General features: G+C 40.5%; 1 protein-coding gene across 1 annotated transcript in view; it reads left to right on the top strand.

The window, feature by feature from the left end:
* The first annotated feature begins 13,007 nt into the window (after positions 1 to 13,007).
* CAMSAP2 (calmodulin regulated spectrin associated protein family member 2) overlaps positions 13,008 to 27,360 on the top strand; it is a 76,583-nt gene continuing 62,230 nt past the window's right edge. The window contains exon 1 of the mRNA XM_063298383.1: positions 13,008 to 13,146. Within this exon, the coding sequence (XP_063154453.1) occupies positions 13,008 to 13,146 (139 nt within the window). The remainder of the gene's footprint in view (positions 13,147 to 27,360) is intronic.

The following is a 27,360-nucleotide window of genomic DNA, read 5'->3' as shown; positions in this document are numbered from 1 at the left end:
TGGGAAATTATTTCTATTAGAAATTGTCATTCTGCTGTGATCAGAAGATTCAGAAGACTGAATTCCCAGTGAGGGAATTAAGATTGCTATTTACATATTTCATCCTGTTTTTAATATTTCTCTCCTTAAGCAACATATGTGAGGAACTGGCTAGCCACTCCCTTGTTATCTACTCCTCTTGTACATTTTGCTAACTTGAAGCAAGGTATGTGTGGACTCTGCACAAAGAAAGTAAATCTGAAGTACCTTCTGCATTAAAACCAAGAAAAGCAGGATTTTACCTGTTCAGAATTCCACCTGTGAACGGATTTATCTTACCCTAATGATTAGGCAGAAAGAGATTTTATAATTATTTGAAAATGTTATTTTAAAACATAATCTTTCAAACATTTGTTTTTCTTGGGGGATCATTCCTTACAATAAACAAGATGGCAAATATAACTGGCATAAAAGCAGTTAAAATAAAAAGTAACTAACTAAAAGGCTGGTTTTCACCTAATGGTGGGAAGATAACCAAGAGGTACCAAAACAACCTACCTGGGAAAAAGCTCTCCGTGGTTGGAGCAGCTGCATATAGGAAGCCTGTCTTGTATCACACACACGCACCCCAATTGCTTTCAACAGAGAGAGAAGAGAAGTGCGGTTACAGATTTATGACATATTCTTATACAGTAAGCATCTCATATATTTCATGTAGTCTCTGAGTCAGTCAGGAATCAACTTTTGCACTGCATCCAGCGTGATCAGACTCCTTGGGGTTTGTCATTCCAGTGACTCACTAATTGGCTGGTATGGCAAGCTGGTTCTCATACTGCTTATTATGATTAATCCATCTCTGCTCAGGTCTGTTTCAGACATCAGCAACAAACTCTCAGGACTTGCTGCTGCTATTGGAAGCCATACAGAAGGATCCAGCTCACTGGCTTCAAATTATATCCGTTTCGCCCATGGCACATGAAGCATTTAACCTTGTAATATATTGAGGAGAATGATTTTGTCCCCTGTCTGTACTTCATGCACTTTTGATATCACTATATATACTTCTGAAAAAAGATGGTGAAACCCCAGTAGGTTTAAATCCATTGGCTGTGCTTGTATGATACACTTCCCCATGATTAATCGATGTTGTTTTCAGTTCATCCAGTTTGGGAGGTTAGGATAATATACTGAACCACAACTAATTACATCTGGGTTTACATAGCACACTAAGCCACAAAAACCTAACCAAGATTAAAATAAATCCTGATTTGCCTGTGTGTTCAATCTCCACTGCAAGACTCTGAAATGTACTTCAGGGTACTAGGGGTGCTTTAATTCTCCTCCTTTATATTTGACCTTTGAATCCTTGTATGCCTGCACAGCAGTGTGCAGAAGAAAATACCAGTGTGTCACCCTCAAATCCCTTGAGTCACCAGGACACAACTTGTCTGCTGCAGCCAAGTTTATACTTTGTGCTAAAGCAGAATATGGTATGTTACTGCATTCATCAAACCCAACCATTATGCTTTCTAAACCATAAGTAATTAGTCTGATGTGTGAACCTAGCTAACTATGGCTTATTCAATGAGCCATGATTAAACAAACAATGGCCTGTATATGTACATGTAGTCTTGGTTCAGCGACTGTCAGGCCCAGCCCAAGAACTTCAGAGAATCAATCCAGCCAAACTTCAGTTCTTTATTTGCTCACACTGTATAGGTAGAATCTTGTCAGACTAAAGCTACTTTACCTAACCTAAGGGGAAATAACCTGGGAAGGCTCTGGGATGGAGCTATTCTGAACCTCTTAGTTTTCCCACATTCGTTTTCTGGACTGTGTGACCTCTTATCTTGTCCTCCTCCTTGGAATGTGCTCCCTCCTTCCTGAGAACCAGCAGCATTACTGAAATCCACCAGTGACCATTCGTTCAGTGACCATTCGAAGTTATGACAGCGCTGAACAAGGGGTACTTATGATGGGTCCTCGTGGTTGTGGCCATTGCAGCATCCCTGGGGTCACATAATTGTAATTTGGGCAGTTGGCAACTGGCTCGCAGTTACAACATGACAGCATCCTGTGGTCACATGATCACCATTTGCAATCTTCACTGCCTGCTTCCAGCAAGCAAAGTCAATGGGGAAGCTGGCAGGTTACAAATGACAATCTTGTGACTGCGGGATGCTGTGACTGCACAGGCTTTGCCTAATGATGGCAACTGGGACTGCTGGATCTGCCGTTGTAAGTCAGCATGGTCACGTAATGTTGCGCCTTAGAACTGTGTCGCTTAGTGACAGAGTTCCTGGTCCCAATTACCATTGATAAGCAAGGACTACCTGTATATTTAAATTAGGCCTATATATTTAAAACCCAAAACAGTGGAGAAAAGATAGTTCACGGTTCCATGTATTTGCCCCTTCAGGTCATAGAACCAAAGTGATCTATCCAGTCAAACCGAGAATCAGTAGAGAACTGATCCTTCCACAACCCTGATGGATTGTCTTCTACTACTCTTGAGCTCTAATCTGAATGGCTGATTCTGAGAGTTACCATTTAGATATCCCAGAATGTCCTGGGGTAACACTATTTTAGGGCTTTGTTGAAATTTTAAATGTCACCTCCAGTTCTCCAGCTTTGATGCTGACACTGTTGGTCACTACTGCTCAAGGCCATGGAAAAACAACAGGTTCAGAAGACACTCTGCTGAAAGTTAGAGTTAGCCCTTTTCAGGTAACTGTTTTGAAGTCAAGCTCTGTATACAGTGTTTCAGTTATTGCCAGAGTCTATCAAGAACTGACCACAAACTGCTTTGCCTCTTTCTCAGCCCTTCTGTCTTTTGCTTCGGCCTCTAACTTCTTCCTTTTAGACCAGGGTTTTTCAACCAGGGTTCCGTGGAACCCTAGTGTTCCTTGAGAGGTCACTAGGGGTTCCCTGAAGATCATGATCTATTTAAAAAATTGTTTCCACTTCAGGCAACTTCGCATTCAAGACGTAAGTTTCATTTTCTTTTTAGTTTAAGAACACTGTAAATGCATATATGCAGGCCTACCCATGAAATGAATATAATAATTTTGTAACTTCCAGCCTATATTTGAGTCTGAATGTGCAGGGGTTCCCTGAGGCCTGAAAAATATTTCAAGGGTTCCTCCAGGGTCAAAAAGTTGAGAAAGGCTGTTTTAGACAAATGCTAGTATTTGTTTCTTTTTCCTGACTTGTGTTTACAGTAGGGGACATTTCATACAAAACTTTTGCCTGGTTGCCATGTTAAGAAAAAAAAAGTCATGTTTGAAATGCAATCTGGTTTTCTTCTCAAATAATTACAATAATTACAATTACAATCATTTTAGTGATAGCGATTTGCCCCAAATCTGACTGTTGATTTCCCAAAACAAGACACCAGGAGCTTGGCTGTTTTGTTTCCAGCCATCTTTTGTTTGTGTCAGTACATACATATACATACATATTTATTTATTCAGTCAATGACCAGCAAAATTTAAAAGGAGAAAGGCAAAGTAAAACCAAGAAATACAATAATAAACTACAAACTAACAAAATATATCACATAAAAATATAGCATTCACTCTGCTATTACTGTATTAATACATTTGTTACATTAATGGGGTGAGCCTAAAACATTAGAAATTATGTAAACTTAAAAATATATATCCCCTGACAATTTATCAATTAAAATATTTGAAATTTAAATGTACTTTTTAAAGTAGGGAGTTATTTCTTTGTCTGGATTTGTCTTATTGTTTGTGTCAGTAAGGATCTATTACCAGTAGAAAATCAATGGACTGCCAGAAATGACATAGTTCCATCCTCCACTTCATACTCTGCCTAATCACACATGTAATCTTGTTTCCTGAAAGGTAGAGATGCTAATCTCATCATCAGAAACAATGAATAATCTTGTGGGATTTTATAAATTAAGGGTTTATCCATATTGCTGGATTGCCCCATCATTAGAACAAGCCAACAACCATATTTGAATGGCAGGAACTGATTACATCATCCTTTGCTCACCCCTCCAGGTACTGTTTCCTGCTCCGCTTACAAAGTACTGTTTCCTGCTTTGTTACCTGTGCACCTAAACCTATGTTTAAAAAAAAAAACACCAGGAGAAAAATAGCTCAGGGGAAGAAAAATAGTAATTTATTAAAATCTGCTGTGTTTCAAGCCAGCAGCAGTTTATTTACAAGGTAAGTGTTATAACAGCTACACTATTGCAGTGCTATTCTTAGAAGGGGCTCTAGGAGACTTAGAGACCGACAGAGCAGCAAGAAAGGAATTTTTATTTTGAAGTTGGTTGTTTTGCCTGCATGTGTGCATTTTGATGCTTTAACTTTGTTTATATACATTTATCTTTGTGTGTGCGTGTGTGTATACATGTATAAAAGTAGGTATGTCCAGTAAGACCTGTCTCAGTCCAGACAGGATTTTCGTAAGCAGGTAGAGTCAAGATGGCATGAACATAGAACAAGATTGGCTGAAGAGTGCAATGTAGATATGTCCTAAGCCATTTTTACAGCACAAAATATAACTCATTAATACTTTGTGCTATAATAAAGGTGTTAGAATATAAGCTGCTGTGAAGTACATATACATGGGGTTGGGAAGATTGTAAACAGTAGCCATTTTCAAATAATACGTGTTACTATGATTAATTTAGTTATATTTTGTTCAATTAAAGCAGTTTTCTGGACTCACATGAATACACTGAGCCATAAACTAACCTCAAGAGAGTGGGTTTGCACATCATGGTAGGGTAAAACTTTATGAATGTATAAACTGCTTCAGTCACTGCAACTCTGGTTGGCTGGTTTGTGGTGCATTGTGTCACAGAAAACACATTCAAAAACACTTAATAGGAATTGAAATGCAGAAGGCAGTGATAGCAGCAGGGCAAAAATACCTTCCAGTTGGGTTCAACTGTTGGTGATTTCATCTATACCAGTTTTTATGGCAACAATACAGAAGTGGTTGGCTACTGCTTCTTCTGATCACAAGTTTAGGCCTCGCATGGAAAAATTCAAGTGCATAAGTATGGGGAAAATCTGTCTTGAGGACAGTCCATGTGAAAAGGAACTAAGAGTCCTGGTAATTTACCAGCTAAAGGTAAGCAAGCAGTATGATTCAGTGTTAAAAAGGCAATGCAATCTTGGGCTGCATTAATAGAACTCCTGCATCCAGATCACAGGAAGTAACATGACCATCATATTTTGCACTTGTTAGATTCCACTTGGAGTCCTGCCTCCAGTTTTGGGCTCTGCACTTTAAGATAGCCATGGAGAAGCTGGAGTGGCTTCACAGGAAAGCTACCAGAATATTAAGTCTGGAAACCAAGCTCTATGAGAAATGTTACAGGAACCAGGCATGTTTAACTTGCGAAAGGGAAGTCTAAGGGAAGATGAGGGTCTACAAATATCTGTTCTGTGTGGAAACAAAGGACTGGACAAGGATCAATGAGTTGATATTAACAGAAAGAAAATTCAGACTAATTATTAGGAGGAATAAGCTTTCACTGTCACAATATTCACTTATTCAGTGAATCAGCTTTCACTGTCAGTGAAAGCTGTAAAGCAGTGTAAAAAGCTGCTTGGAGCAATGCTGGACTCCCCATTGCTGGAGGTTTTCAAATGGGGCTGGATGGCCACCAGTTGACTGTGGCTTAGTGGACTCCTACACTGAACAGGGACTTGGATGACTGTCAATTACTTTTAAGGTCCCTTTCAGCTCATACTTTGTGAGGGTCTATGGTGATATGAGAACTCAGCCATGGTGAAATTTCATCAGAGCTTCTTGGGCATGAATCTTTCCACAGCTTCTTTTCCTGCATTTCCAGTTCCAAACGGTACATTTTTTTAGTAATCTAGAGAATTTTTTCTTTCAGGTATATAATTGAATTAAAACAAGCATTCCAATGTTTTCAACTATTCCTCCAGATGCTCTTCTCTTTTTTATATAAACCAGTCTTTTGAGCCAGTACATCATCTTTAAAAGATTAGGACTCTTCTCTTTGTGTCTCACAAACTTTAATATTCACCCAGTCTGCTATTGCCCCCTTCTTGTCTTGTGCCTATATGGACTAGATACATAAATAGAGAAAATGACTGCAACCAAGGCACATTGAGCAACACATAATGCTTGCACAGATAGTTTCTGGGAAGCTGCAATTTTATTTAATGAATATTTTAACTCTGTTCTTGCAGCTGCATTTTATTGATAACCAATTGAGCAATATTTCTAGTGTGCAGGTAGGTTATAAAACTAATGTTTAATGCTGTCTTCTATGAAACTGAAATGCTCAGCAGACCAGACAAGTGCAGACAGGTCCAGGGAAATGAGCACCCTTTCATAACAGTGGAACAAAACAGCTCTGTTTACCAACATGTCCCACTGATTTCAAGGGGCAATGTCCACCCAATGGCTATAGAATCAACTTCCCCAACCTGTATCTACCATGGCATGCTAGGATTCCTGGACGATGTAACCAACTTCTAATACATCTGATGGGCCCCATGTTGGGAAAAGTTGCTACTGAAATGCCAGCTCAGGCAAAAAGGGATAAGGATTAACAAAATTGACTTGTTACGTTTTCTCACAAGTTAAGACTAAAAAAATGAGTACTGATGGAAGAAGAAAAGCATTTAACTTAGGACTAGTTATTATCTGTCCATCCAATCTATTCACAGGGTTATCACTGAGGGGATAAAATTAAAGGATGTGTGCTATGTATGCTGCTTATAGATCCTGGAGGAAAGACAGAATATGAATATGATGAACAATGCCACCACCAACAGTGACAAATTGCACGCTTCCAACTCTTCCATGCTTCTCCAGAGAAATGAATGATGATGTACCCTAAATGCACCAGCAGATAGCAAATGGTGCTTGGTATCTTGGTAACATAAACTGAAACAAGTTTTGAATTCTGTTCTTAATTACTGTCTGTTTATTATTCTAAACATGGTATTAAAAGCAGATTATAAGGCAGTTGGTTGCCATCTCTTTCTCCTCTTAAACCCCTGTAGCCAAGCTCATTGCCCTTGTCTGATATGCAAAGCCTGGTGGGCTGTAATTCTGCTTCATCTCCTTCTGCTTACTTTCCTGACCACTTAACCAAGCTTTTGGATAGCTCTTGCCTAAGAAATGTTAATCAATTATTTAAAAAGTACTACAGGGAGTCCTTGTTTAGCAACCACAATTGGGACTGGCAATTCAGTCATTAAGCAAAGCGGTTGCTAAGTGAAACCATGACTGTGCTCATGATCTTATTTCAGCTTTCCTTTGCTTTACAGACCTGTGAAGGTCGTAAATAATGAGGATTTGTTGCGAAGTTACTTTTTCATCACCATCTTAACTGCGAATGGTTACTAAACAAGGAGTCTCTAGCATTTTTCACTCAGAGTTCCAATCTCCACACATGAAAATAACTGGTTACCCTCTAAAAAAATTATTTTCAAGCTTCTGGGAACATTTATCCACACTTTATCCAACAGAAAGACCTTCTGCACAATGCAATGTAGGGACACACTCAAAGAACCTCTATGCTGCATCATTTCTATTCAATTCAAAGAGCAGACCTGTTCATCTTCATTCTTGCCAAGCTTGAAAACAAATGCCTACAGGAAGCATCCAGTTCCTGAGGCAGTAACAGTGCCTTCTCTTCCAGCTCACAAAAAGGGAAATAGAATAATTGGTTACTGTTCCTTCATTCCCCTCCATATTTTTGGCTCACATTGTGTGCATTTGTTGGAATTGTTTTTTAAAAAATATTTATGCAGGGACTGATCGCTGTGCAGAAAGGCTTATCAGCAGCAAAGACATCTTTTCTTTTGCATTTAAAAGCGTCTTGTGAATTAATGATTGGGAAAGCATGTTGGGTATCTGCAACCAAGCATTTTCTTCAGCACTTCTAAACATGCTTGCACATTACTTGTAGCAGCTAATGAGGGAAAGGGAGAGATACATTCCAAAAAATGCCTACAGGCAGGTATCAGGAAAAAGATGTTGAAGCTGAAAGGCAGGAGGTAGAGTGAAGCACAAGTTCCCACCAATGGGAAAATTGACCCATAAGTTTGGCAGAGCTGTGCAGAAAACAAAACCAGCTTTGCTCTGGATTCAAATAAACTTGTATAGAACCAAAGAGAAAAAATTCTAAGCTCTTGAACACTGATGACTTTATAGGAACATATATTTGGTGTTGATAATGAACTGGCATACAGAGATCATATAGAAGTGTCCTCGGTTCATGCCAAATGCTGACTAGGCATGTCAAGTCTCACCACTGTTCCATGTGAACTGAATGCGCACTACAGAATACCCGCAACTCTCATGCATTTACACATTAGAAAGGAAGACTGGTACAGGAGTTCTATGTGCTACTGCTGATCTTTTCTTTATTGGTCTTCTGGATATCTTATTTAGGTTCCCTGAAAAACATTCAGTTCACTCTCAAATCATGTATCACTTTATGAGAAATCATGAGTTCAGAGAGCAAGAGACTTCACCAACTGCTAAGCAATGGATGGCAACGGGGAAGTGTGTTAGGAAGACATTGAGCCTTTGCCCACTTGCCCCTAAAGACAACATGTCCTGACCTCTATTTTCTCATTCTCTCCATGACATTAGAGCCAGTTTGGTGTAGTGGTTGCAGCATCAGGCTAGAATCTGGGAGACTGCAAGTTCTAGTCCCACCTTAGACACAAAGCCAGCTGGGCGACCTTAGGCCAGTCACACTCTCTCTCTCAGCCCTAGGAAGCAGGCAATGGCAAACCACTTCCCAAAAAAACCTTGCCAAGAAAACTGCAGGGACTGGTCCAGGCAGTTGCCAGGAGTCAAAAATTGACCTGAAGGCACATATACACACACAACATGAAATTACCTTCAGTTCATTGCCAGCCCACCAGTGAGACAGACTTGAGTCATCCATAGCTGTACCACTGTTGAAGTAATATTTTCCCTTACTCCTACATTATCCAAAGGCACCCTCCAAATACATAACATTAGGCTTTGTCACCTTGGAGAGCAGTCAAGGGACTGCTGTGACTTGAAACTGGCAACAGATGCATGATGGGAACTGCCAAGCGAGGCAGCAAATGCTGGCCAGGTTTTCTGCTGACTCAAAGACAGGTGGGTAGCACTTCAACTTTGCATGGGAAAAGTTCAGTAGTAGGACACATCGGTATCTCCTCTACCAATCTTCCTAAGGTGTAAACTTATGAGAGTTGCGGGTATTTTGTGTGAAATGTTTTTCAAAGCGACAAAGCAGAGATCCATTTTTATGTAACTTATGCCTACCTTTGTCCAAGTTTCCCTCCCTAGCCGGATTCAAGTTGTAAACTTTAGTGGAGAGATAAAGACAAACACTTCTTTTCATTACACATATTCAGAATAACAGCCTCTCCAACTTGTTTGTTTAAAATAACTGGGCTTTGTTACACGTATTTGGATGTGATCTGTACACTTCTCCAGAATATTAATCAATCAATCAATCAATTTCCAGACTATAATGGATCTAAAATGGAGTGCATTAACTGCCCTACCACCAGGCTAGATGGCGTTGCTACCTGGTAAAAAGAATATGGCTCTCTCCAGATATTATAATAAAAGAAGGTGGCCTGATAGTCTTCAAAATATTATTTTAAGTTTATGGAAGATTTTCATCAGTTCACACACTTAAAGGAGCCTACAACCACTGTGGTGGTGGCCAGTTATGTATATCTCAAAAAAAAAATTGGCATACAATATATCTAATCTTAATAATGCGCTAGTACATAATGCTTTAAGCACCGTTTGCATGAAATAATTTCCATTTGCGAGTTGCATAAAAGCATATGGGGAAGAAAAATAAGCATTCGGATCCTGAAATATTATTTTTACTTGCTGTATAATATTAGGCCCACATTTTTATACCTATAAACCAGTATTTCTCAACCTTGGCAACTATAAGCTGTATGGACTTCAACTCCCAGAATTCCCCAGCCAGCATGCTGCAGACGGTGGGAGTTGCAGTCTAGCAACATCCAGAGAATCACAAGTTCCCATCATGGTTCTAGTCCAGTGTTTTTCAAACTCGGCAAGTTTTAAGATGAGTGGACTTCAACTCCCAGAATTACCCAGCCAGCACTGGCTGGGAATTCTGGGAGTTGAAGTCCATGTAGCTTAAAGTTGCCAAGGTTGAGAAACACTGCTATAAATAATTTATAATTAGAAAAACAAGGCATGAGACTGTCACATGGAAATTACATTTGCTCCAAGTTGTAACAATTTATACAGTTTTTAACTGATTGAAACTATAGTTCTCCATGACAACAAAAGCCTAAGATATACAATGATAGAATATAGAATTAAAAGCAGAAATGTTATTTAAACCTAATCTCAAGTGTTACTGAAGATTAGGTAAATACTAAAATTTGTATTTACATAAAGTACAGGTCAGAAAGCATAAGAATATAAATGTATTTCCTTAAAACAAACCACTCTTTGCAACATAATTCTGTGAACTTGATAATGTCTCATCAAACTCAGTTCACTGCTTCTTGGGAAGAATCCTTAGCAAAGCAACTTTATAGTACAATTCCAAAATTCCTTTGGTAACTGAGAAGTTATACTGAGTGCTGTACCACTTATTCTCAGGAAAGCATGCACACAGGTTGTAACTTGTAGTCAAAATGATTGTGGACCTTTCATTCACTGAGAGTCACTCCACATCAATTTAAAATTGAGGTGGTTGGTGGGGTCCCAGCTATTCATACAAACCTACAACCCTGTGGTATATTCCTATAAATATTTATGAAACTTAACCCTTTTGAACCTGGTCTTCCTTCATTCTGTTTTTAATGCCACAGTCTTTATAATAATTGGTTTATACATTGTGCTAATAAGGTTTCTTTGGTTTTGCCTTAGAATATTATCAAAACCCAGTCATGTTTGGCTTATTCATTAAACCATGGTTGAGCAACCAAAAACTTAGTATTATGGGCAAATTATTCTTAAGATCTTCAGGGCCATCTCTCTGAATTTCATAGTCAAAGGAAGAGATTTCTTTATGCAGTTCATCTACCTCTGGAATGTCCTTCCTGTTAGAGGGGTAAATAAGGCTCAGTTGTCCAGGCAACTTAAGATGTCATGCTGGTTTGATCTGCTATTTTTATGTTCTTCATTTGATTTATGATGCTGTTACTATATAATTTTACCGCATTATATTGAAACATATTTGGATTATACACACTAGTATTCTATCCTCATGCCTTAAGATAGGTTTTTTTTTAATCTGTTCCATCGTGTCTGATTCTCAGAGACTGCCTGGACAAGTCCCTGCAGTTATTTTGGCAAGGTTTTTCAGAGGTGGTTTGCCATTGCCTTCTTCCTAGGGCTGAGAGAGAGTGACTGGCCCAAGGTCACCCAGCTGGCTTTCTGCCTAAGGCAGGACTAGATCTCACCAGCTCCTGGTTTCTAGCCCTGTGCCTTAACCACTACACCAAACTGGCTCTCACTTATAGAGAGAGATTTCTGAGAATTAAGAATATCTAAGGTAAAAAAGCAATAAAAAACTGAACCAAAATCATTTGTGAACTAAAGCCCACATCATCACATGTACGACTTTATGAGACTCGAAAGATATCCATAACCATCTTAACCCTACAAGAGATGATAAAGAAAAAGCATTATTTCCAAAGCGAATACATTAATGAACAGGGCCGGCTAGGTGTTCCCTTCCAAGCCTCGCACATCGGTTACGAGGCGTTCTCGGCGTCCTAGCTTGCAAAAGGGGGAAAGAGCCTCCTGCGAGCAACGCGCGGAGCATCGCGACCGATCCTCTTCCCCGCAACGCTTCTGCTCCAGGCCTTCCAGCGCCCTCCTTCCTTTGCAACGCTGGCCGGCGATCTTCCCATTTCCCAGTGGTCCGGCCTCCCCTCTGCTCTGAGGCTGCGTCAGCGATGCGCCTCGCACCCGGGCGATGATGGGGAGCGCTCCGACCCGCGTCAAGAATGGCCATTGTACAGCCGGGCGGCCACGTGACTCTCCTCGAGCCACGCCGGGCGTCGCGGAAAGACCGCTCTGCTTTTCTGCCCCCTCCTGCCCCACTGGTGCCCCCCTCCCGCCCACAGCTCCGCCCAAGCCGAAGCCCGTTCACCATGAGCAGGGGGCTGTGGCGAGGCAGTGGAGCGCGCATGCGTCTGCGTGCCCGGCTGCTTTCCTCCTTTTTTTCCCAGCCTAGTGCGGCGGCGGCGGCGGCGGCGGCAGGAACGGGAGGAAGAGCGAGCGCTGAAGCGGCAGCAGGTTTAGAGGAGAGCCGCGGAAAGGGCAGAGCGAGGCCAGGACGGGGCTCCTTTGGAGCTGAGACGGACGGAAACGGAGCGGACCCGGGAGCAGCGAAAGAGCAACGCGCGCCACACCCAGCCCCGCCGCGTATCTTTCCTGCTGTGGCGCGCCAGCCTGTTTGGGGAGCCCGCCGGTCTGGAGCTGTTGGCCATCTCCCAGCCTCCAGCGCCTCCTCTTCTAGCTGCTGCAGGAAAAGCCCCGCCGCCACCTCCCTCCCTCCCTCCAGACTCGGGCTCCTTTTCCCGCCCCCTCCGCCCTTGGTGGAGGGGCAGAGAGGGAATCTCTTCCAGCTCGCCTGAGAGGTGCTCCTTTCAAGAGCAGCGGCGGCGCGGGGAAGACAATCCGCCTGAGGAATCTCCGAAGTTGCCATTAATTGCGTTATTTTAAAATTGGCATTAAGGATCGAGGCAAAGCTTCCGAGGAGAAAGGAGGAAAAGAGGACACCCGAGCCTTTCCCACATTCCTATGCAGTGGAAAAAAAGAGGCGGAGAGGGAGATTGCTCCCCATAAACACCACTGAGTTCGTCGCACCGCCTCCCTCTCTTGCCGCAACAAAATCGAGATCTGAACGCGGTTCGGGATTTTGACAGAGGCGCATTTTTTTATCAAGCTTGGCTTCCAGCAGGAGAATCATGTAGATCTCTTGTTGGGGAGGAGAAAAGGTTCTGTGGGCCGGGGTGGGGGAGGGAGAGGGAATAAAAATGGGGGATGCTGCAGACGTCAAGGAAATGAAGAAGACGTTCATTGTCCCGGCCATCAAACCGTTTGATCATTACGATTTCGCCCGAGCAAAGATCGCCTGTAATCTAGCGTGGCTGGTGGCCAAAGCCTTTGGGACAGGTAGGTTGATGGTTCTTGTGGAGGCTCCTTTTCTGCCATTCTGGGTTCTTGCCCTGCTTCTCTTAACTGGTGTATGTGTGAATCACCCATCCATTGAAGACATGAATAAAAAAGGAGTCAGGGAAAATAACTCAAGGGTGGTATTATTGGTATTATTATTATTATTCAATGTTTTATTGTGCATTTGTGTCACTGCTACAACTGCGTTTTGTGTTACAGTGAGTAACTGTGGATTGCCTTCTCGTTAATGATTTTTTAAAAATTAGCTCTTCCATCAGCTTGTTTGCAAAAGGTTAGTTCCTCTCCTTTGCCCTTCTCATTAAATAGACAGTTTTTCTACTTAAATATAAAAATAAAAAACAGAGAAACACTGAATGATGTTTTTGACATCTGGGGGCTGTGAATTCAGGCTAGGTGAAAAACAATTGTGTCCTTTCAAAAATGCTTAGGGTTTTCTCCTTGTCTGAATCCATTTGAGAAAGGGTTGAAAGAAGTCTGTAAAAGGGGAGCGACTTCTGATTACAATCTAGGCCATACGGAGAAGGCTAACCTTTTTCCCACCAAAGGTTTCAGGGAGTATTTACCCCCCAAAATATTAAGTGGCAACATTAACACACAGAAGGCAATGATAAATAATGGAGGTGTTTCCCAAAGAGCTACAAGATGACCATCTATCATTTATCAGTTTCTCTCGGTCTCTGCTGTGTTATTGTCTACTATAGAATAAACTGAAAAGAGTATTTTTCTACTTTCAATTCTGCAACTGTTGCATTTAATGTGGAATGTAACAAGACAATAGTTGTGTTTTGTTCCTGGCAAAAGGTTGGAAGGTATCTCTCTTAGAGTATTTATCCTGTGGGCAATAGCTGTCACAAATTATCAAGTTAATGTACAAATGAGCAGCCAGATTTATATTCAACTGTCAGTCTGCCTTTATTTGGGGAGGGGGGGTTATTAATCTTTGGAGACTTTGCCAAACAGTGTTTTCCCTTCTTTTTAATTCTCGAATGTTTGTGTTTAAAAATGCTGATATGCTGGAAATTTAGAACAATACCTAAATCTCAGAAATGTCATAGTGTTGTTATCTGCCATGTAAGATTTCATTTTGCAGGTACAATCATGAAAAACATTTTAATTAATGCATTGTGGTAATGTTGAAATAATTCTTGTCTGGTAAACAAGTGAAACCACATTCCTACAGTTTCAGCTGCTAGTCACCAAAAGAGTACAAGCATCAAGTACAGAGAAATCAGGTGATATGTCTGAATGTGTGAACTCTGAGCCACAGTCCTAGGTGAGGCATCATGTCCCATTGAGGCATCATGTCCCACTGAAGTCAGTGCACTTGTTTCCAGGTAAACACACAGACATGATCAATCTGGAGAAATGTGTAATTTATTCTGAAATAAGATTTAGGGTTTGGGAAACATACAAGCAAGGTAGTTGGCTATTGTCTGTTAAAAACTTACTCTGTGGATCAAAACGACAGTATTCAGAATAGTGTTTTGCAGAGACATTTAAGCTGTGAATAGTTGTTCTAGTCCAGATTGACTTAATTAATTAAGACTTCAAAGACAATTTAAGGAGGGGATAGCAAATAATTAGTATTTGCAGCATGAAACACAGAAATATAGTATTTCTTTGCATGAAGCAAAATTTAGAAAATAATACCAGACACGGAAGACTATTATAACGTCTCTTCTCAAATCAGTTCCTCTTCACAGAGAGAGTCATAGATCTTGTCAACATATGAGCTTACTATTCAGAGAAACAACAGACAATTACCAAAGTGTAAATGTGGCTTTTGTATTACACTTTCATACTATTCCAATTGTTTCACTCTGCTTTCTGAAATAGCTGTTGTTTTGAGAAATCATTTACTTCATACTTGAATTGAAATCGCCACTGACCAAGAAATGCTTGTGATTTGATAGACCACTTTTTTTAGCCTATTCAGTTGAGTAGTTTTGAAATGTGCAAGTATGATGTGGATACATTCAGAAAATGGTTGCTATGAGAGAACTGCAACATTCTTGTCTGCTAAAATGTCAATGGACCATTACATATCATATATTTAATGGAAGGCAAATTAAACAAATTGCTCCCTGCTACCATTCCTAGGATGTTCCCTGCTGTCTTTTGATCTTACTGCTGTCTTTTCTTGGAGGCATCTTCCATTTTCACTTTCTAAGAATGCGTAGGGGACTGGCTGGTGAACAGATACTCTACTGAACATGAAGGCAATGCTGACACTAGCGTTTTGCACTATACCAGCTTCTTGTTGAATTAAATGAAATGTAAAAGACTACCTCCCACTATACCACCCAAATAAGACCACCAATGAGGCTGGCTTCCAAGAATAGGGCCTTCTTCATGGTGATGGTCTCCCAGTTAAGGAACTTTCCTAGAAGTATGGCTAGCCCTCATGATGTCGTGTTTTGATTGACAACATGTTTCTTCTCCTGGGCATTTACCACAGGTGCTTCAGGACTGGATTCCCTGACTGTTCTTTAAAATGAATTCTTGTTTTAATCCTTCTTCTCTAGTGGGTGTAGTGTTTTGTTTTATGGGGGCTTGTTTTATTTTGATTGTTTCTATTAAAGATAGTTTTTTATTTGTCTTCTGCTCTGGGTTCTTTTATGGTGCCAGCGGTGGAGGTGTTTGTTGGCAAATTGAGAACTGTAGCTATCAAGTTGCTCATTTTTTGCTTATTTTGTTCATTATCTCATCTGTTAATAACTTATGCCAGGTTTTGCAGATCATGCTTAGCCATTACATGATAGTTTTTGGAATGGTGCATTGTGCAGATCTAGGCACTCTAGTTTTCAATCAATGCTTTATGGCTTATTGTTATTTGTGAAGCCACCATAGTTGCTGTTTCAAAAACCAGGCCATAGCTCATTGTGATGTGTGAATGAATCAATCTTTTAATTTTCTTAGAAGTAAAAAGCTATTTGGGTTATGTATGTATATCTTTATTTATTTATCACATTTGTCACCGCCCATCTCCTCCCACCAGGGGGACTCTGGGTGGTTGTGTATATGTCATTGCTCTGAAGCTACATTCCTTACAACAGTGTCATTAGACATAAAATTCAGTGGGGTTTCCCTGCCCTTTGAAGATTAATTCTTGCCCAGTATTTCACCTCTTTTGCTGTCTTTACTAAAGCAAAGTGACTGAGGATTCATTAATACATCACACTAAATTATGGTTTCTTGAACTACAGATTGCTATATATGAACTGAGTGAGTTCATACAAACCACAGTGACTGGATTCAGATAATTCAGCTAAGTAAAAAGCAGCCTAACCACCTTATGGTATGATGCAAGGCATAAATGAGTCTCATCAGAGACTAATATTGCATGCCAAGGTCATCTACAGTATATATGAAATCTAATGCCCCATCAATTTAGGCAATCCTAAGCAGCTTTGGTTTCTGAACACAGAAATAGTTTGCTAAAAGCAGAACTGAATGTTTATGTAGGTTGGGGGACTGTATTGGCCCTGTGAGATTTGCCTGATTCTTGTAAGAATCACCAGCGAGGAAAGCCTGTTGTTGGACAGTATGAAAGTAGAATATACATATGTCCATACATACATACATACATCTTTCCCTCTCCGGCAGTTGTTATCAAAACTGCTCTTACCCTGTTGCTGCTACTCAGCAAGGAGGCCAATTTGTTGCCTTCCATCCAACTAAGTGCTATCAGCTGAATGATGGAAGAAACTGGATAAGTTTCTTGGGCCTTACGGAGGCTGACTTTGTGCAACCTACTAATTCAGGATTAACTGAACCATGGTTTACTAAATCCAACTGCCTGGGTTCAGCAACACATATGAACCTAAGCAGTTGGGTTTAGTAAGCCATACATTTAGAACTGGTGGCAAGGAGGTGGCTTATGCTGCCCGGTTTCACAATTTATTTAGTGCTCAGGTGCACTGCTAGCAGCTTTTGAATGTCTCCCCCAGCCTCATTTTGAAGACTTTATTGAAGTGCAAATCACTGATTTGTGCTGTTGAAAATGTTCATGCTTTAAACACCCATGTTTATTCGTTTAGTTGCTTCCGACTCTTCGTGACTTCATGGACCAGCCCACGCCAGAGCTTCCTGTCGGTCGTCAACACCCCCAGCTCCCCCAGGAATGAGTCCGTCACCTCTAGAATATCATCCATCCACCTTGCCCTTGGTCGGCCCCTCGTCCTTTTGCCTTCCACTCTCCCTAGCATCAGCACCTTCTCCAGGGTGTCCTGTCTTCTCATTATGTGGCCAAAGTATTTCAGTTTTGCCTTTAATATCATTCCCTCAAGTGAGCAATCTGGCTTTATTTCCTGGAGTATGGACTGGTTTGATCTTCTTGCAGTCCAAGGCACTCTCAGAATTTTCCTCCAACACCACAGTTCAAAAGCGTCTATCTTCCTTCTCTCAGTCTTCCTTATGGTCCAGCTCTCGCAGCCATATGTTACTACGGGGAACACCATTGCTTTAACTATGCGGGCCTTTGTTGTCAGTGTGATGTCTCTGCTCTTAACTATTTTATAGAGATTGGTCATTGCTCTTCTCCCAAGGATTAAGCGTCTTCTGATTTCCTGACTGCAGTCAGGATCTGCAGTAACCTTCGCACCTAGAAATACAAAGTCTTTCACTGCTCCTACATTTTCTCCCTCTATTTACCAGTTATCAATCAAGCTGGTTGCCATAATCTTGTTTTTTTTGAGGTTTAGCTGCAAGCCAGCTTTTGCACTTTCTTCTTTCACCTTCATCATAAGGCTCCTCAGTTCCTCTTCGCTTTCAGCCATCAAAGTGGTATCATCTGCATATCTGAGATTGTTAATGTTTCTTCCAGCGACTTTAACTCCAGCCTTGGATTCCTCAAGCCCAGCATGTCGCATGATGTGTTCTGCGTACAAGTTGAATAGGTAGGGTGAGAGTATACAGCCCTGCCGTACTCCTTTCCCAATCTTAAACCAGTCCGTTGTTCCGTGGTCTGTTCTTACTGTTGCTACTTGGTCGTTATACAGATTCTTCAGGAGGCAGACAAGATGACTTGGTATCCCCATACCACTAAGAACTTGCCACAATTTGTTATGGTCCACACAGTCAAAGGCTTTAGAATAGTCAATAAAACAGAAATAGATGTTTTTCTGAAACTCCCTGGCCTTTTCCGTTATCCATTGGATATTGGCAATTTGGTCCCTAGTTCCTCTGCCTTTTCTAAACCCAGCTTGTGCATCTGGCAATGCTTGCTCCATGATTTGCTGAAGTCTACCTTGCAGGATCTTGAGCATTACCTTACTGGGATGTGAAATGAGTGCCACTGTTCGATAGTTTGAACATTCTTTAGTGTTTCCCTTTTTTGGTATGGGGATATAAGTTGATTTTTTCCAATCTGATGGCCATTCTTGTGTTTTCCAAATTTGCTGGCATATAGCATGCATTACCTTGACAGCATCATCTTGCAAGATTTTGAACAGTTCAGCTGGGATGCCATCGTCTCCTGCTGCCTTGTTATTAGCAGTGCTTCTTAAGGCCCATTCAACCTCACTCTTCAGGATGTCTGGCTCTAGCTCACTGACCACACCGTCAAAGCTATCCCCGATATTGTTATCCTTCCTATACAGGTCTTCTGTATATTCTTGCCACCTTTTCTTGATCTCTTCTTCTTCTGTTAGGTCCTTGCCATCTTTGTTTTTGATCATGCCCATTTTTGCCTGGAATTTACCTCCGATGTTTCTAATTTTCTGGAAGAGGTCTCTTGTCCTTTCTGTTCTATTGTCTTCTTCCACTTCCACGCATTGTTCGTTTAAAAATAATTCCTTATCTCTTCTGGCTAACCTCTGGAATTTTGCATTTAATTGGGCATATCTCCCCCTATCACTGTTGCCTTTTGCTTTCCTTCTTTTGTGGGCTACTTCTAGTGTCTCATCAGACAGCCATTTTGCCTTCTTGGTTTTCTCTTTCTTTGGGATGTATTTTGTTGCCGCCTCCTGAACAATGTTGCGAACTTCTGTCCAGAGTTCTTCCGGGACCCTATCTACTAAGTCCAGTCCCTTAAATCGATTCTTCATCTCCACTGCATATTCCTTAGGAATATTAGTGAGCTCATATCTAGCTCATCTGTGGGTCTTCCCTAATCTCTTGAGTCTGATCCTAAATTGTGCAATAAGAAGTTTGTGATCGGAACTACAGTCAGCTCCAGGTCTTGTTTTTACCAACTGTATAGATGTCTGCCACCTTTGGCTGCAAAGGATGTAGTCAATCCGATTTCGGTGTTGTCCATCTGGTGAAGTCCATGTATAAAGCCGTCTCTTAGGTTGTTGGAAGAGAGTGTTTGTTATGCAGAGTGAGTTGTCTTGGCAAAATTCTATCAGCCTATGTCCTGTTTCGTTTTGTTCTCCCAGGCCATGCTTACCTGTAATTCCAGGTGTCGTTTGACTGCCCACCTTAGCATTCCAGTCTCCTGTGATGAAAATAATGTCTCTTTTAGGTCTGTTGTCCAGTAGGTGCTGCAGATCCTCATAGAACTGATCTACTTCAGCTTCTTCAGCATCTGTGGTTGGGGCCTATATTTGGATCACTGTGATGTTAGATGGCTTGCCCTGAATTCGAATTGAGATCATTCTATCATTTTTTGGATTGTATCCAAGCACTGCTTTAGCCACTTTACTATTAATTATGGCTACTCCATTTCTTCTGTGGTCCTCTTGTCTACAATAGTAGATCTGGTGGTCATTTGATGTGAAGTGGCCCATTCCAGTCCATTTCAGGTCACTGACGCCCAAAATGTCTATCTTTAATCTTGACATCTCACCAATAACCACATCCAATTTGCCCTGGCTCATAGATCTTACATTCCAGGTTCCAATGGTGTGTTGATCCTTAGAACATTGGATTCGCCGTTCACCACCAACACCGTTGGCCGCTAGCTGTCCTTTCGGCTTTGAGGTAGCTGCGTCATCACGTCTGGGGCTAGTTGACCTCATCCTCTGTTCCTCCCCAGTAGCATTTTGGCCATCTTCTGACCTGTGGGTCTCATCTTCCGATGCTATACCGACATATCTCTGGTTGTACTGATCCATTTAGTTTTCACGGCAAGAATACTGGGGTGCGTTGCCATTACTTTCCCCAGGGATCGCATTTAGTCTGATCTCTCTGTCATGACCTTCCCGTCTTGGGTGGCCCTTCACGGTTTAGCTCATGGCATCATTGAGGTGCTCAAGCTCCAGCACCACGACAAGGTAATGATCCTTTGCTGAAGTTAAACACCCATACACTCTCCTAATGTCTTGTAAGATTCTGGTGGGTTTCGTGTAACTATATTGAGTCTTTAAAGAAACTCAATCCTCCCCCATAAAAGAACAAAACTTTCAGCCCTGGCCCTTACAGTGACATCATTGTATCATTCCAACACCGCACTATCCCTTGGAGGAGTGGACATTTATTTTTGTGTAGCCACAAAAAGACTACACCTGACAGTATATTGTAAAATATTTCATTTGTTTATGTATTAAAAAAAAAATCCCTTCTCACCCCTGTGGGTGGTATGTGTCTTCCTCAACCTCGGGTCATCTTCCAGAGGCCTGGGAATTTGAGGGTTCTGCGCAGTATCTTAGCTGTTCCTAGCACTGCACTCTTCTGGACAGAGAGCTCTGATGTTGTTCCTGGGATCTGTTGTAGCCACTCTCCCAGCGTGGGGGTCACAGCCACGAGTGCCCCTACTACCACTGGGACCATATATATATTCATATGTGATTTTGTGTAATCACAATAATGCTTATTGCAACCCTGAAGGTAAATTGGTATTATCTTTGTAGTGCAGATATGGAATGGGCTTTGCACTATTATTTTGGAGTTTCGTGCATGTTTCATTTTGTAAAAAAGTGCCTTGAAGAGGCAGAGAGCGGTATTTATAAAATTAAAAACAGGTTATCCTTTAGTGTGGATTTCTAATTTCTTAAACTGCAAATAAGTTTAACTGGTGATCTAATTACAACATAAGTTGACTATGTAATGTAGTTTATTTGATTTTAGTTTAGAATATTGAGTGAATTCATCCATTATGATTTACAGATCATGTTTGATAGTTTAACACAATGTGTGAATCAAACTAATTGTGATTGATTCAGCAAACCATAGTTAACAAAATTAAACGATAGCATGATTTGTGAACCCAACCACTGAACATTCTATTAACTTTTGTTGTTATAAATTAATTATTTTGGAAATGCAACCAAGGTTATATGCTATATACTTTCAGTAATCTTTTGGCTCTAATGTAGCAATCAATATGCATTGTTCAAATGTAATCCAGTTGAGTGAATTGATTTAATGGCTCCATCTATAGGTTTGTTTAAGCAGAGCTATATACTTCTGAAGTGTAGTGAAGTGACATTGTAATTTCTTAAAGGTAAGATTTATATTCAAGTTGCATTGATTCAGTAATTATACGTCCAGAGTATCTTATAGACAAATAAATTTACTGAAGATCAGCTCCAGGGGTACAATTTTGGCTAGGCACTGCAGATTGAATGGGTATTGCTTAGAAGTTTGATCAAGTAGCTTGAGTTTAGAAGAAAAAATGTCTGCTATAGCATGTCAGGTTAGCTGGGTGGCCTTATCTTATAGCATCTTAGGGCTGTAATGTCATATAACCTTCCTTTATTGAACTTAATGGGAGCGTCGACACATGTAACATCGCATTTTAGCAGCCCAAATTGTGGGTCGTATTTTAAGGTAGGCAGCACCACAACATGCTGAGTAGCACGGCATTTAGCCTTCATGCATCCTGGGCTGTCATTGCATTAATTTGCATGCCATGTTGATGTTGGATGGGGTCATGGCATATTTCAGGATGCATTACTTGTTTTTATTTTTTTTAAAATGCAATGGAAGCATAAGCATGCATTTTAAAAACTTGTGCAGCAATGTCCGTAATAACAAGCTGTGATGTATCAGAATGACATGTATATGAAATCGTAATTCAGATGTGATTTATGTCACAATACTTATTAACAAGTACATAAGCTGCAGCATTTGCATGATGACATTATCATATATTTGTCATCCTTTGCTGCCTCATCAGTGCCTGTGTGGGTGTGTGTGCCTGCATTTGGGTAAAACAAATGCTAAATCCATTGCTAATATAAATACTTCAGCAACCCCATAAAATAATTAACAGAAATTGTTTTCATTTGTCAGAGAATTCTCAGTTTACCAACATGACCTATTCAACCTATCCCAATGATATGTTAATCCTTTCTATGAAGAAACATTTGAAAATAATTTTCATTGCATCTAAAATAACAAGGGGCTTCCTACTACAATATAATTACTTATGTGGTAGCTTGAAATCTTGTGGTAAAGAGCAGAGGAGTTTGGACAGTGCCCATGAAAACAAGTCTGGGACTGAAAGCTAAATCTTAGTAGAATAATTCTTATTCTTTCCAGAGAACTCAGAACAACTGCAAAGCTGGGTTGCAAATCTATAATGTGATTTGCTTGGCTTTGACTTAACATGCAGTTTGAATCAAGCTACTGTTATTTGTAAATCATGTTTTACAGCTCAGCTGGTTTGTGAACCTAGCCAGCTGTGGTGTACACAATACATACTTTATTAAGTGAACTCTGGATAAGAGCAATGTGTGAATGTGATCATTATAAACACAAAGCTGCACTTCTTATACAGACATCTCCTAATTGGTTGCATGGTGGCATGACTTTTGTATCCCTAGACCATGACCCTGAACTAGTTTCAGAGGATGTATTTGTTTTATTGTCAAATCTGTTATGTATTCTGTTAAGGATCCATGAGCCATAAGGGCTGAATTAGACATGATTATCTAGTTCATATATTGCACTAAGTTTTTATTTGCTTAACTGTAGTTAATTGAGTAACCCACAATTAGCTGGGCTCATGCAACATATAAGTTATGAACCTTAGTTACAACCCTGTTTCCCAATCTAGACAATTTCTAGACAATGTAGACTTCTAACCACTGTCACTGCTGAGAATTGTGGGAACTGAATTCTATGCATCTGAAAATTGCTTATGTTGACATGATAAAGACAAATCATATACTGTAAATCACATTGTGACTTAGTGCAGTTTTTCCCAACTTGATGCCTTTCAGAAGACCACCAACCAGGTTAAGACTACTGTATTATCTATACTATGACTACAATATAATCTGTGTTGGCACTACAACTCCCAAGAATTCTGCAGCATACCGAGTAGAAATTCTGGGAGTTGCTGTCCTAACATATGTGAAGGGCACCAGGTTGGGAAAGCTAATGTAGACCTCTGATGATGTCAGGAAATGGAAACTTCCATAGATTTCAAGAGGTAAGATTTGAGTCTTCCATGGATTTGCAAGGGTACAAGAAGGAGGTTTAATTCATTCTCCTGTACAGCATTTCTGAATTCTTTTTTTCCCAGAAAAGATATTTCACAGCAGATTTCCCAATGATAGGTCCAGTATGATTCCTAAAGGCTGGAAAAATCAGTATGTTTGGGTGGTTTTAACTCTCATTTTTTAAGTTCTCCTTCTCTAAAAGGAGTCATTCTGCTTGTCACTTCAAATAACTTATTTAAAACAAGCCCCTCCGTCTGCAGCTGCATACCGATATGGAAATACCTGAGTGGACTAAAACTCTTCAGCTAATTGATTGGGCAAAGTTTAAAAACAAATGATTGCTGCTTAAACTAAGAGAATGTTCTTGTGGTGGCTGTTTTCACATGCAGGAATCTACCCCTCTGTTGGTTTAATTTATTCATTTATAAATTTAGGTATAACAGCAGTGGGGAACCTGCTGGGCTCCAAGTCCCATTAGTGCAGCCAACACAGATAATGATTAGGAATGTTAGAGAAACAGACTTAATTTATACAACACAGTAAGTTATACTTTAGTTTATTTGGCTCTTTTTCATTTACATGATGAATAGCCTTGCTGGATGTGGCTTATTTAGCTAACTTTGGAACATTTAAAATCTTTCGTTGTGGTAACAAAACATATGTTGTTGTTTATTCGTTCAGTCGCTTCTGACTCTTTGTGACTTCATGGACCAGCCCACACCAGAGCTTCCTGTCGGTCCTCACCAACCCCAGCTTCCCCAAGGATGAGTCCGTCACCTCTAGAATATCATCCATCCATCTTGCCCTTGGTCAGCCCCTCTTCCTTTTGCCTTCCACTTTCCCTAGCATCAGCACCTTCTCCAGGGTGTCCTGTCTTCTCATTATGTGGCCAAAGTACTTCAGTTTTGCCTTTAATATCATTCCCTCAAGTGAGCAGTCTGGCTTTATTTCCTGGAGTATGGACCGGTTTGATCTTCTTGCAGTCCAAGGCACTCTCAGAATTTTCCTCCAACACCACAGTTCCAAAGCATCTATCTTCCTTTGCTCAGCCTTCCTTATGGTCCAGCTCTCGCAGCCATATATTACTATGGAGTAGGAATCATACTGGACCTATCATTGGGAAATCTGCTGTGGAATATCTTTTATGGGAAAAAAGAATTCAGAAATGCTGTACAGGATTGCTTTAACTATGCGGACCTTTGTTGTCATTGTGATGTCTCTGCTCTTAACTATTTTATCGAGATTTGTCATTGCTCTCCTCCCAAGAATTTTGTTTTCACGGCAAGAATACTGGGGTGGGTTGCCATTACCTTCCCCAGGGATCGTTTTTAGTCTGACCTTTCTGTCATGACCTTCCCATCTTGGGTGGCCCTTCACAGTTTAGCTCATGGCGTCATTGAGGTAATGATCCTTTGCTGAAGAACAAAAGATATATAACTGCTTTTTTTCTGGTTTCTTGAGATGCTTCTTTTATTTTTTCTTGCTCTGGTTACCTATCTAGATGGAGGGATTGTGGGGGGTGAAATGTTTCAAGATGAAGATAGTCCTGTGTCTATCTGTCCTTTCCATCTGAACAATCTTCTACAGTAGTTTTGCCCTTGACTAACTGCTTGAGGTCAGTAGTTTACTGAATAAGGAGGAACACGTTGAATTTAAATCCAAGTAAGACACAATAGCTTAACGGCAGTTAGCTCTGCTCCTGAAAAAGGGATAGTGGGTGACTGTGGGGGGAAGGGACAACAATTTATGACATATCATGACATCATGACATGACTTACACACTTGCATCAGGCATCATGTCATTGCACAATTGCAACATTTGCATAATATAATGGTGTGTGTCATTTTAACATTATTGTGACTTATTACAGAGGTCTGCAAGGTATAGAGGTACATGGTCTAAATAGGATTCTCTAAATAACAAATGTGCTCTTTTTGAACACTCTGGATCTCAAAACTTCTCCAGAGCTTACAAGTGGAACCCATAATTTTTAAAAAATGTATTCAGAGTTACATTTTACATAATCTGCTTCTCAATATACAGTAGACTAAATAGAGTACGAGAGCAAGTTTGGTGTAGTGGTTAAGGCACTGGGCTAGAAACCGGGGCACCATGAACTGTAGTCCTGCCTTGAGCACAAAGTCAGCTGGGTGACCTTGGGCCAGTTGCTCTCTCTCAGCCCTAGGAAGAAGGCAATGGCACAAACCACTTCCCAAAATCTAGCCAAGAAAACTGCAGAGACTTGTCCAGGAAATCTCTGAGAATCGGACACAATTGAACGGATTTAAAACAAAAATAGAGTGCAATCATAAGATAGACATGAAGAAGCAATAATTAGCATTTAATTACTATGCACCCAGAGCCAGTGTGGTGTACTCGATAAAGTGTTGCACTGGCAGTTTCTAGTACTCCCTCAGCTATGGAAGCTCACTGGGAGACATTAGGCCAATCACATTCAGCCCAACTACCCATCAGGATTGTTGTGGGGAAGATAGGAGAAGGGAGCACTATATATGTCACCTTGAGCTCCAGAATGAAAGGTGGCATGTAAATCTAATAAATAAAATAAAAGTATAATAAAAAAGGAGCATTTGATCTATTCTGGCTGATCAAGCAGATGCTCCTCTTCCTGAATTCCCTGAGTGACTTCTAAACTGGTCCAATATAGAAGTATTATAATTTGATGAGGTTACTGCCCGTGAAATAAGTTTAAATATTTGTATTTGGTTTAAATTTGGTGGTTGTTTATTCCTTCAGTCGCTTCCGACTCTTCTTGACTTCATGGATCAGCCCATGCCAGAGCTTCCTGTCGGAATTTGGTAGCTGTATTCATTTTTGGAATTAGCCATAGAGATGCTTACCATTTCTATACTACAGCAAACTTACTAATTACTAATTTTATTTTTGGGTTGAATGTGATATGTTTATTTTATATCTTAGGAGTGATACATAGCTTGGATTTCAGATGCTTAAGAGAAGACCTTCTCCCCTCTCTGCATTACTAAATCACAACATATAATACAGCAGCAGCATGTTATGTTGCCAAATGCCACCAGCAAATCTTTCTTTCAGTGATTCTAAATAGGACCAAGAGTATAAAAGGTGCTGAAAATTAATGGTATTTAAAGTTTCACTTCTCTGCTGAAAGTGTGTGTTTATTTATTAGGTTTATTTCCCCACTTTCTTTCAGGATCTCAGGATGATGTACATAGCACTCCCTCCTCCATTTTTTCCCCACAGCAACCATCTTGTGAAGCACATTGAGTTACATAGTGAGTCTCCATTGCAGAGGATGGGCTTGAAACTGGATCTCCCGAATCCTAGCTCAGCACCTTAACCCAGTGTTTCTCAACCTTGACAACTTGTAAGATGTGTGGACTTCAACTGCTGGCTGGAGAATTTGGGAGTTGAAATCCACGCATCTTAAAGTTGCTAGGGTTGAGAAACACTGGCTTAACCCCTTACAATACACTGGCACAAGTGTTGGATATGCCATAGTTAAATTTAGTTAGTGCTTCCTTATTTATCTTTATCTTTTGATCCATCCTTATGTAGTATATGGTATCTTGAAAAGTAGACTGTATAGATTTATTTCTCTGTTGTTTTTTTAATTTCCTACCAGCTGACTGATTCCAAGAGTTCTCTAGTCTTTGTTGTACAGCCCAGCTCTTTTCCCTTTTCTTTATTTTTGTGCTGTATTTTATGGCTAACAGGTTACCTTATTTCTACTGCTTACTTCCATAAAGGATTTAAAAAAAACTTTTGAAGTCATGCTGGCATTACTATCACAGGGCATTTTGTTGAGTGGCAACTGGCATCTTTTTCTGTGGTGGAGCGTAACTGCTGTCCTGATCTGAAATC

This window comes from Candoia aspera, chromosome 3, assembly GCF_035149785.1.
Source record: "Candoia aspera isolate rCanAsp1 chromosome 3, rCanAsp1.hap2, whole genome shotgun sequence".
NCBI lineage: Eukaryota > Metazoa > Chordata > Lepidosauria > Squamata > Boidae > Candoia > Candoia aspera.
This window is presented reverse-complemented; position numbering and strand designations above follow the sequence as displayed.